Source organism: Triturus cristatus, chromosome 2_2 (genome assembly GCF_964204655.1).
Source record: "Triturus cristatus chromosome 2_2, aTriCri1.1, whole genome shotgun sequence".
NCBI lineage: Eukaryota > Metazoa > Chordata > Amphibia > Caudata > Salamandridae > Triturus > Triturus cristatus.
The window spans coordinates 1,041,780,385-1,041,792,857 of NC_140582.1; the positions used below are offsets into that span (position 1 = coordinate 1,041,780,385).

At 50.3% G+C, this 12,473-nt stretch overlaps 1 protein-coding gene across 2 annotated transcripts in view; it reads right to left on the reverse strand.

The window, feature by feature from the left end:
• HTT (huntingtin) overlaps positions 1-12,473 on the reverse strand; it is a 2,065,683-nt gene that overhangs the window by 1,776,053 nt on the left and 277,157 nt on the right. For both annotated transcript variants that reach the window (XM_085642500.1, XM_085642499.1), the window contains exons 5-6: positions 9,923-10,002; positions 9,349-9,487 (exon numbers count right to left, since the gene is read on the reverse strand). In XM_085642500.1, coding sequence (XP_085498626.1) covers positions 9,349-9,487; positions 9,923-10,002 — 219 coding nt within the window. The remainder of the gene's footprint in view (positions 1-9,348; positions 9,488-9,922; positions 10,003-12,473) is intronic.

Below are 12,473 nucleotides of genomic sequence, written 5' to 3' on the forward strand. Positions count from 1 at the left end.
GGTGGCCCTCTTGAGGGCCGACTCGGGGAAGTTATCTCATGTTTGTTGTGAATGGAGGTGGGGGGGTGGGGATGGGGTCCTGTCTGGCCAGGTTGGGGGTGGTCGGCTGTGGGAGGGGGGCTGGGCGGTTGGGGAGTTGTTTTGGGGTTGGAGACTGGGAAACGCACGGTATGTTGAGAAAAGGGTCTTCTGCTATGTTCTTGCGCGCCCGAGATGTGCTGTCAGGCGGTGATTGGGGGGGGGGGGGGTCCTCCGCTGACTCTCCCCCTATGGAAGCTATGAAGTATGACTGCAGGAATGCCTGAAAGTGGAGAGTTGCCGGGGGATGGCCGTGAGGTGACCCTCAGAGCGCTCACATGGAATGTGCGGGGATTGAACGACTTTCGCAAATTGCGCAAAGTACTGAATTACTTCAATAGGCACAACATAGACTTGGCACTCATGCAGGAGTCTCACCTCCCACTCACTAGTAAATTGCTCTCCCACAGGGGTCTGTCTGGTTGCAGCTTGGCGGCAGGCTTTACTTCGCACTCTAGAGGGGTGGTCACATGGGTGAACCCGCGATCCAAACTGTCGTTGCAGAAGCTGGCCGCTGACCCGGACGGACGCTACTTGATCGCTCGGTGTATCGGCAAAGGTCATGACCTCATTGTGGTCAATGTTTATGGTCCCAACTACGATACCCCGGAGTTCTACGCCGCACTCGCTGCGCAGTGCAGGCATCACGCCCAGGCGCGCATGGTGTGGGGGGGCGATTTCAACTTCGTATTCGACCCGACTTTGGACCGCTCCTCGGGGCGGGCCCGCCGACCGGCGGCGGCCGCGGTGTATATGCAGGCGGAATTGACCAAACTGGACATGGTAGATGTCTGGCCACATAGAAGCCCCGAAAAGGCGGGTTACACACATTACTCGGCATACCACGATGTGCATACCAGAATTGACTACTGGCTGGCGTCCCGGACACTCCTAGCGGCTGTCAAGCGATGCGAGGTTCTACCTCGTACTCTGTCGGACCATTCCCCCCTTCTCCTGGTATTTGCTGCCCCGGGCACACGATTGCCACCGTTCACGTGGCGGATGCCGCCCTACTCCCTGCTGGACGAGGCATATAGGGGGGAATTGGCGGACGAGATTGACGCTTTCTTCGCGGCTAATCTGGGGACCGTGCAGAGCTTCCAAACGGTATGGGACTCGTTTAAGGCCTACATTCGCGGCGTGGCCATGGCCAAGCACTCCGGTGTTCTCAGATCCATACGGCAGCGTAGGAGAACCTTGGAGACGCAACTGGCTCAGCTGGAGGAGCGACATAGGGGGTCCACGGACCCCGAGGTGGCCGCCCAGATTCAGACGCTAGTTTCAGACTTCAACAGCGAGGCGGACAGGGAAGTGCAGCACATGGGCAAATACGCCACGGCTCGCACCTATGGGGAGAGCGAGCGCCCGGGCTCCCTATTAGCGGGGATACTCCGTAGCACCAGGCGGCCCTTAGTCGTCGACGAGCTGGTGACTGCATCTGGGTCGGTGATTACCGACGAGACGGAGATAGTGGAAGAATTTCGGGGCTACTATGCGGGGCTGTACACAGCAAAATCCTCCCAAATGGAGGAGGAGATAGACGACTACCTCAGTTATATAAAAATGCCCTTCCTGTCAAATTCGCAGAGGGAATTCCTGGCGCTGCCGGTGCAAAAAGACAAAATCCTGGAAGCACTGGGGGGCATGAGGGCGGGCTCTGCCCCGGGCGCGGATGGGCTAACGGTGGCGTTCTACAAGGCCTTTCAGGATAAACTTCTCCCACACATCATGACCCTTTTTGATGATATCTGCCAGGAGGGTAGCATGCCGGACTCGATGCGAGAGGCACTGCTCGTCACCATTCTGAAACCAGGGCGGCCCTCGAACCTGTGCGGCTCGTACAGACCGCTTTCCCTGATAAATGTTGACGCCAAGCTGTATGCAAAGGTCCTTGCTACGCGTCTGGCGTTGCTGGTGCCGGAGCTGGTGGCCCCGGAGCAGGCGGGGTTCATCCCGTCCAGGAACCTCACTCATAACATTCGCACAGTCCTTGGAGCCATGCAGCATGTGCACCCGGGAGGTAAGGCCTTGGCGATTTTCCTCGACATGGAGAAGGCGTTTGACTCTGTCGAGTGGCCCTTCATGGTGAGAGTCCTGAGGAAACTAGGGCTGGGAGAACCGTTCATGCAGATGGTGGGTGCACTATATTTTAGACCTACGGCCAGGCTGCGCATAGGGGACCGAGTCACGGACGCCTTCGCGGTCTCCAGGGGTACTCGGCAGGGGTGCCCCCTTTCTCCCCTCTTATACGCTCTGGTGGCGGAGCCGCTGGCGTGCGCTATGCGGGAGTATCATCAATTTGAAGGTATTAACTTCCCCTCCTATCGGATTTGCATTCCTACCTACGCGGACGATACGTTACTCTATGTCCGCAACCCGGAGGAGAATCTCTCCTCCGTGCTGAGAGAGGTAGTCCGGTTTGGGGCCCTCTCGGGCCTCCAGGTGAACTGGAATAAGTCGCTGGCGTTCCCACTGACCCCGCTCACAGTGCCGTTCCCCATGGAATATCCCCTCCAGTGGACAACTGACTCCGTCCGATACTTGGGGATCCAGCTGCACAAGGACCCGGAGGTCCTGCTCCGGGAAAACTACGGGGTAGCCTACTCCAAACTTGTCGACGACGTAGAGGTGTGGATCAAACTCCCTCTGTCGCTGATGGGCAGAGTGGCCATCATGAAAATGGTGGTTCTGCCGAGATTTCTGTTCCTCTTCGCGAACATCCCCATTGAACTTTCTAAGGCTTTCTTTGCGCAGCTGACCCAGACTCTGGTTCGGCTGGCCTGGGGCGGTAAGCAGCCCAGGGTGCAGTGGAAGGTTCTGACGCTCCCCTACGAGATGGGGGGACTTGGGGCCCCTGACCTGGAAAGGTATTATAGGATAGCGCAGGCGGCCCACCTACGTACGTGGGTCCACGCCACCACGGACATACCGCACGTGCTGATGGAGCGGTTATTTGCGGAACCGCTTCCCCTCCCGGCAACTGTCTTCCAGCCGGTGGACCGCAGGGTGGGAACATTGGACTCCCTAAAGGCCACGAATCATGCATGGCATGCGATTCGGAGGGCACAGGACTGCGATCTACTGTATTCCCCGCTGATGAGTGGAGTGGGCGATCTGGCTCCCCCCGCTGAGGGACGCGGGGGTGAGGCGTGCACTGGGCGCCTTGGGCATCGCCAAACTGGCGGACCTGTTCCAGGATGGGGTGGTTAAAACGTGGGAACAGATCTGCTCGGCCCGGCCTGGGGCTACCCAGCTCCAGCGCTTCCAATTCCATAGGATCCGTGGTGCGCTGTCGGCCCTGCTGGGGCCGGGCCTGGAGGAACCGCCGGAGGTCCCGGAACTCACATATGTCATCAAAACGGTGGCCCCAGCCAAACTCGTTTCGACTCTCAAAAAACTTGGGGACAAGCACCGGGCGCCTGAGTGCTCGGCGGCGCGACGGGGGTGGCAGGCCGACCTACAAATGGAAATAACGGACGAGATGTGGACCTACTGCAGCTCTAGCACTAAAAGGGTATCGTTAAACGGTAGGCACCGACTGATACACTTTAAGTTCCTGCAGCGGGTCTATTACACCCCAGAGAGACTACACAGGTATGGGCTTCGCCCATCGGCGGAGTGCGAACGCTGCCATGTCCCGGTAGCGGACTTCATACACATGGCCTGGCACTGTCCGGGTATAGCCCGGTTCTGGACGGCAGTGTTCCTGGAACTGAGCCAGATACTAGAAAAGGACATACAGCCTAACCCGGCGCTGGCGTTGCTGGGTTTCTCCAGGCCACTCCCGCGGGCGCTCAGACGCCTGACGGATATAGCGCTTCTAATGGCTCGGCGAGTTGTGGCGTCGTGCTGGATGAGGGGGCCGCTCCCCACTAAAAAACGCTGGGTCAGAGATATGCTGTACTGCTGCACGCAAGCGGAGACATATAGTGAATTGTTGCCCCCGAAGAGCCGGCCCAAGAACTTTTGGGGACTGTACAGAACATATCTGACGGCTGGGGAAACTGAGGGGGCGAGCCGGGGAGCGCCACAGGACGACGGACTTGATGCACACGGCGAGGCGGAGGCAGGTGTGATACTGGAGAGCACGCTGGCAGACGCTTGACTGGATGGCGGGTTGGCGTGACGCTCAGGAGGCGCGCCTGTGGGCTGAGTGTGTTGCGGGGCATTACCCGGAGGGGCGTGGCATGCTTTGAGTGGAATCGCGGGGGAGATGGAGAGTGGATGCGGAGTGGACGGCGAACTGAGAGTGGGGCACTGCTTTGCCTGCCTACAGCCGGATGCAGGGACGGCGGATAGGACAGTACACAGATGCGAGTGTGATGAGACGACGTGCGCGGGGTGGGTGGGATGGGAGGAGGGGAGTTGGGACTTGTTTAACAGAAACTCAGGGACTGGCTGAGGTTAGCTGGTGAAGGAGGTTGCTGGTGGAACCGCCCCACATACATGATGGTCTGTAGCGGGGTCTGAGGGCTGGTGTTGCCTCTGATATTTGCAGTAAAGGCAATGGGATACCTTGTGGGTAGATCCCCCTGAAACGCCGCCGGTCCTCCGGGATGTCGGCTAAATGGCCGTGTACCTGTATACTGCACCTCCCCCCCCCCCACCCCCCCCCCCACCTCCTGCGGATCAGGGGGGGTAACACATGGCTATGTGACTTCCTGCTGTGCTGACCTGTACGCTTACTTTTTGTTAAATAAAGGTTTTTGAAACTTTAAAAAAAAAAAAAAAAAAAAAAGAGTGTAAGATGTTCCGTGGACATTGGACGCTGTTTGGGTGGTATGGTGGGTGGGGTTGCTGTAAGTTCCAGGCAGTAACCATACTGGATAATTTGTCTTACCCACTTGTCTGTTATGATCGAGTCCCAGACAGGTAGGAACTGTGAAAGTCTTCCCCCGACCGAAGTGGAATGGTCTGGAGGGAGTTGAGGGAAGTCACTGTTTATTAGTGGGGGAGGCACGTGTTACCTCGGTCTCTCCCTTTGTTGTTGTTTCCCCTGTATCCGCCTCTAAAATATCTTCTGTTGGGGGATATTTGCGTGGTGTTTTTGTAGGAAGAGGAGGCGGTCTCTGTTTCAATATTTTTGGATGCTCCTCTATAAAAGGAGCGACGAAAGGAACCACGTGTGGATGGAGACTGTAATGCCCCCATGGATTTAGCAGTCTCCGTGTCCTTTTTCATCTAGAGTGGTGTCTACAGCCGGTCCAAAAAGTTGTTCCTGATTGAACGGCTGGTTGAGGATGGTTGTCTGTACCTCTTGTTTAAGCCTAAAATACGTAGCCAGGCATGTCGTCTGAGTAGCCCACTAGTGTTAATGGACCTAGAGGCTGTGTCAGCTGCATCAAGGGCACACTTGATTGAGACGTTGGTTATTAATTTGCCCTCTTGAATTAAGTCATTTGCCTGGGTTTTGTACTGATCAGGTATGTGTTGTAATAGGGTTTCTAGTCGGTCACAGTGAGCCCTATCATACCTAGCAAGTAATGCTTGGGTGTTGGCTATGCGCCAGTGATTGGCTGCTTGGGCAGCAACACTCTTGCCAGAGGCATCTAACAACTTAGATTCCTTATCTGGAGGTGGTGCGTCACCGGAGGTTTGAGAGTTGGCGCGTTTCCTAGCGTTAGTTACCACTAGTGAGTCTAAGGGTAGCTGCCCTTTGATGTAGATGGGATCATCGGGCGCAGGTTTATATTTTTTGGTCAATCCTGGGATTGAGAATTCTAGCTCTCACTGGGGCTTTGAATATGTCAGGGGCATGTTTAATGAGCCCTTTTAACATTGGCAGTATTTGGACAGTCTTCTGTGACTGTTCGAAGGTGTCTAGAAGGAAATCCTCGTCTGCAGGGTCTGAATACATCACCTTGGTAGACAGCAGCTATATTAACCAGCTGACCAAAACCAATATTGTCATGTGGGGGAGATTGCTTTGTTGCATATGGCTGTGGTTCATGGAGGTCTGTGGGATCTATTGGGTCATCTTAATCGTCCCAATGGTCCTGTGGTGTGTCCGTGTCATCATCAGGGTCAGTGAAAGGGTCATTGTTGCCTCCCCCACCCCCCTAAATCCTCATTATCATCATCCTGTGGTGGTGAATGTGGTGGAAGTTGTAGAGGAGAGACAGCTTTAGGAGGAAGAACAGGCTCAGGAGGAAGAACAGGAGAAGAGGGTCTTATAGATGAAGTGGCACAGTCTTTTTACTTTACAGGCACTGCAGGAGTGTCTGGTGTGTCCAGCTTCCTCTTCTTGTGTGGAACAGCAGCCACATGTCCCGTTTTGTTGTCTATATGGAGTTTTTCTGCTTGGGATGGACAGGATCCGGTCGAAGAAGTTCTTCCTCTTCGGTAACAGCTTTCGGCGCCGACTTTTTTCGGGTCCGAGCGGGGTTTGGATTTCTGCTCCGAGGCCTTAGGAAGTGGTTCGGAGTCCTTTGGCTGGGCTATGGAGGCGGAAAATTTTTTCGGTTCCGAGGGCTTTGGCTTCGGATCCAACGGTTTGTCTTTCGGCGTCGAGGTGGTTGGTGCAGACTTCTTTTTGGGAGTAGGTTGCTCTCCCGTCTTCGGTGCCGAAGGCGCCTGCGGGACACGGATATGCGGTTTTTGCTTGGTCCCGAGCTACCGTGAGGCTTGTCCTTTATCTACGGACCCAGGCCGGGGCTTCTGAAGCCTGTTTTCGGTCGTGACTGGGGCCTGCAGGCGAAGTCTTGACCCGGGTCTTCTTTTTTTCGGTTGGGGTAGGGGCAGTTGTACTCACTCGTTGACCAGGAGTGATGTGGTAGTCTAAGTCGTCTGCTTCGGACACGATTTCCAAATCCTCGGAATCTTCCTCTGGGGCATCGGGGCCTTCGTCGAAGATGTCCACTGGTGCCGGAGCTGCTCTCTGCGCCATGATGTGTCGTCGGGCCCGGCGATCACGGACGGTTTTCTTGGATCTAAAAGAGGCGCAGGCCTGGCAATTGTTCTCGTCGTGGTTGGGCGAGAGACACAGGTTACAGACATTGTGATGGTCACTGTGTGGGAATTTCGCTCCACACTGGGGGTATTTTTTAATGGAGTCCTTTCCATGTGCTGTAGGCCCGGACGGCGTCGACAGGCCCAGAGGCCCGCGTCGACGACCGGAATAGAGTAGTTGAGATGCGTGTCGAAGATCATGTGATCGAAAACAATACCGTAGATAGTTTGCGCGTCGAAATGGTTTGGAAAATAAGGTGTCGAACCGGAGCACAAAAGCCTTATCCGAACCTGATGGCAGAAAAACAATATGAGGATGGAGTCGATGCCCATGCGCACTATTGTCCAAGGGAGTTGTCACCTATCTCGTGACTAAGGAAGACTTCTTCCAAGACAACAAGGTGCAAGCATCCGAGCCCAACACCAGATGGCGATCTATGCAGAGTGTACGATCTGCAGCTCATATTCCTCGAACTGGAAATTTCGACAGGCAAAGGACGCTTGGAGGAGAGGGCAGGAAGGGTGCTTACAGACAAGGAATGGGAAAGGATTTTGGAATGACCAAAGGCAGTGAATAGAAATCCCCGATTTCAAAACACGCATTTATTTACACCACACTTACTTGTCCCGTAACAAAATTACATGCAAGTATCAGTGTGCATCAGATGGTTGTCCGAGGTCCTAAGACACACAAGTTGTATTTTTATCATATGGTGAACCAATTCCACGGGATCACCATGCATGCAGGACTATTTTATATTCTGAAAAGTACGTTCAATCAATATAGGGATTTTAACATTCAATTCTATATCTCATCTGCATTCTATGCATAATCCATACTTTATTTGCTGCTATTTCCCAAGCACTGGTAAAACTAATAAGGCAGGCTTTGAAGTGATGAACATCGTTTGTGCATGTGGCACATTTAAATAGTATTTGTGAACACCTATGTTCACTCGCGCTGGCACATTAAAGCCTAGCCTATTGGATTTGCCAGTGATTTCTTTAATGTATTATAAAGATTTTCATAGAAGATTGCAAAAAAGTTGATGGATTGAGGAGGAGATCAATAATCAATGTATGTTTTTGGTGATGGCAGCCTCTTCTCGACAACCACCTTTCTGCAAGGAAACAATGCTGAGATTTTGCTTCGTTTGATGGTCGGTGCTTTCTTGGTTTATTTGTGCGCTCTTGAATTCGTCCTAGTGCTCATTTCATTTTTGACACAAGAGACTTACACCTCTCTAAACAACTATATTTAATTTTTTAAGGTGGGAGTCCTATTAAAAGAAGCATTATCATGATTACAGTGCAGGGTGTCTATTGTGCAGGGCTAATAATATAAAGTGGAGCAACTACATATATAGATATGTATTGAAGAATTTTGTTATGAAAGTCCTGACATGGTTTCATAAGGTAGACAGAGGTCTGCAGCCTTGAGGTGCAAGAAACCCCCTACTACCTATCAAGAGGCTCTACGTCCGCTCATGAAAAGTCTTTTTCTTAGGTTTCGCTTCACTGTCTGGGAGACCAAATGTTAAAAAAGACAGCAGTACAGAGAGAGTGAGCTGTGGGTCCACCCATTTCAGCAGGTGGCTTTAACGGGTTTTCATAGTTTGTCACTACTTTTTAGGTCATGACATTTCATGGATTGTTACATTGTTCAACTGATTGGCATTGGTGCTGAAGCAGTCCTTTTGCTCAGCAGCAGCAGTAACGTTCCGTGTGCATTGTAATTCCGATTCCTTGTGTGTTCTTAGGTGTATTTGTTTACTGGCATGAGGACTTCTAAATTGCTGGTTTTGGTCTTTCTTGTATAAGAACTGTGCACTATAACTTTTATGGCAGGTTAAGGGCTATTTACCAATCAACCTTGTTTTACTTTGTCATGATAACATGTTGTTCTACAACTATTGCAGTCTTCTGACTACCTTTTAGGCCCATCTTCCTTGAAGATCAGTTTAACTCTTCATGTGCAGTCTGTTCAACAAAGGGGCCCTCCTCCCAGCTTCACTGTGGCATTTCTTTCCAGTACAGATGGAAGCAAATACCCCAAATTCTCCCAACTGCTCAAAACACCTCCCCTAAAAAGCCCGATACATTTGATGTATTATTGCATGTTTAACAAAGGTGAGCCCTGCTTATTGTCCCTGGTGTTCATACAGCTTATTTACCTCGACCCACCGATTCAGATAATGTATACCTTTCTCATGAATTACACGAATTACAGTGTGCAATGTGACTAATCATCCGTGAAATTCCACAACATATAAAACCATTAACTATCTGCTAACAGCAAAAAAATATCTTGCAACACAGTACCTTGATTTCATTGTCATTTGCAAAGTTACCAAAAGCCGCCATGATTTTAGGGATTGCTGCTGCCAGTGTCTCTTGGACCGATTCTTCATGTCGTTTGCATATTCGGGTGAGACAGGGTAGTAGATTCACCAAGTACGGCCTAGGTGGAAAGCACAGCTATTGAAAGGGGTGTAATACAAATAAAATACAAGGGAAAGCTTTCATACCCTAGCCAGCGAGTACAAAAAATCTAGTTAATAACCACAGACACGGTCATCAGTAACTAAAGAAAATACATTACAAGCATGCCTGAGGATTAAAACGGGACGCGTAATGATATTGATACAATTCTACAAATAGGGTATGAACTGCAAATAATCCACAGAAATCAGAAGTAAGGCAACACGATTCTGTAAGGCTTAATGGTACTAAATAAAAAGATACATTTGAAAATACTGTACACATTCTTGGATTAGAAAGAGACCAGAAAAGTAACATAACGTTGTTTGACCTAATTAGCAACTCACTGCATAGCACAACTGATTATAATATTCCAAAGCACTCGCCAATGCAAAAACGAACGACGCGCTCTTACCTGCATTTTTGTGGTCGAACCAGATGTGCAAGTTCAGCAAACCTCCAAAGCGCAGCTCTCAAGCTACGGGGTGCACCATTCTGTATAGAGATCAATACATAATCAATGAATTTTATGGAGACACACTCAAATGCGAGTTGGGAATATAAACTTAATTGTTTTTAGTTAATTGTTTCAGAAGAATATTCTTATTTGCTATTCAAATATGTATATTAAAAGCAAATAGTGGTCACAAGGAAATCGTCACAAGTATAAGACAGCAAAGTATGATTCCTTAACGGAGAGCAAGCAAAACATCTGCAAACTGAAGGGTTGAGCACCCACATTTGAGTGGATAGCCAACAAGTTGCATATTCAAAGCTAATTAACATCATAACCAGAAAGTCAAATCTTTACAGCAACACACCTGTTACTTCAGTGAATAAATACACAGAAAAAATTATGCATTTAAAAAAAAAAAAAAAAAATTATGCTTTGTACCATGAATTAAGGAAAAAACTGTAAATCTTTCTGATGCTGGCATGGCACACATATCATAGGTTGGTGCAGTCTGTATCATAGAATTTAGCTGACACCTTGACAACCCGTAGAATCAGTCAAAGTCTTTATATGCCTTCCATTGGCACGAGATCTTTCCGAACTTCTCTGGGCAGCCCCTACCGGTCCTAGGATGCTTGGTTCCAGTCCAGGGAGGACCTGGCTTGGCAGTTCGGGCTGGACTGTTCCCATGAGGCACAGGGTCAAGACTGATTTGCATATGGCTGGGTTCAAACTGGAATGGCATGGTGAGCAAATAAACGATGGATTTAGGCCCAGATCTCTGTACTGGGGTGGATGTATGACATTGTTCTGCATTCTGTCCATCAATTGTTGTTTTTGCATTTGTCACCCCGAGTGGGATGGGTATGCTCAGACGTGAGTCCCGTGCTCTCCATGCCACTGGAATCAAGCTATCCTGGCTGAAGAGGGGTGAAACCCCGAAACCGGTCCTAGGATGCTTGTTTCCAGTCCAGGGAGGACCTGGTTTGGCAGTTCGGGCTGGACTGTTCCCATTGGGCACAGGGTCAAGACTAATTAGCATATGGCTGGGTTCAAACTGGAATGGCATGGTGAGCAAAAAACGATGGATTTAGGCCCAGATCTCTGTACTGGGGTGAATGTATGACATAGTTCTGTATTCTGTCCATCAATTGTTGTTTTTACAAGTGAAAGACAGCAAAGTATGATTCCTTAATGGAGAGCAAGCAAAACATCTGCAAACTGAAGGGTTGAGCACCCACATCTGAGTGGATAGCCAACAAGTTGCATATTCAAAGCTACACTAACATCATAACCAGAATGTCACATTTTTACAGCAACACACCTTTTAGAGTCAGTCAAAGTCTTTATATGCCTTCCATTGGTACCAGATCTTTTCGTACTTCTCTGAGCAGCCCCTACCCTTGTATACTGTACGTTCGGCCTGCATGCACCAGTCCACTCCAGCCCACCATTTGATTACTGTGGGCACCTCTGTGCTCCCAAACTTCCAGTCAATGTTTTTCCTGGCCACGATGAGGGCCACACACTAAAACAGCAGTGTATATTTAGATAGGGTTTGGCGCCTTCATACCCTTGGGCCGCTTCTGGGTTAGGTAAACCAGTTCCCAAGTGATCATTGAGAGGCACTGTCACACCTGTGACAAAAAAGACTGTATCCATGGACAGTCCCAGAGGTTATGAACTTGAGTTATATCCCCATAAATACTTACCATTATCAGGCCTCCCCATTTGGAATAATCTAGTTCTAATGTGGTAAGTGTGATGTAGAATTTTAAGTTGCACTAATCGGAATCCCTATTTAATGGCGACCTTTCGTGGGTGGCGACCCACCTCCCCCCACCCTCATCCGTTAGGACATCCAGGTCTCTCACATCTACTTCGTAGCACATCAAGGGTGGAATGGAAGTGAACCACCAGTGTCCAGTAAATCAAGGGGATAGCATGTTTCTGTAGAGGGGCTGAGAGGAGTTGGAACTCCAGTGGTGCTTCATCTGCCACCTCATACAACAGTTCTCGGCAGCCCTGAGAGAGTAATTTCACGAAGGGGAGAAGAACCTGCAGATCCTAGATATCCCCCCAGGTTCATTATTCCAATCATGTGCCATTGTGCTCTACACTCCGACCAACTGAGCTCCGCCAGAGCGGCAGAATTCTATAGAAGGTCCAACGTCAGCCATCCCCTCGAATCCATTTTAACCCTGGCCTTCTTCCAAATGTTTACGACCGGATCAGTCAAGGAGGAGTTATGGTACAGCCTGCACCCGTCATAATTCTTTGTCAGGTATCCATGAGAGTTCATTAGCTGCCTTTCCGCTATTAGGGAGGGTTCACGGAGGGGGCAAACACCCAATCACTAGCAGCCAGCAGCTGTGCTTTCAATTAGTATAAACAGAGGTCAAAGAGGTCAATCCCACTCCCATATGGATAACTAGTAAGCGTTTGGGTTCCCCTGTTCCACAACAGAGACCGGGTCACTGTGTCCATGGCCTTGAAAAAGTCTTCTGAGACT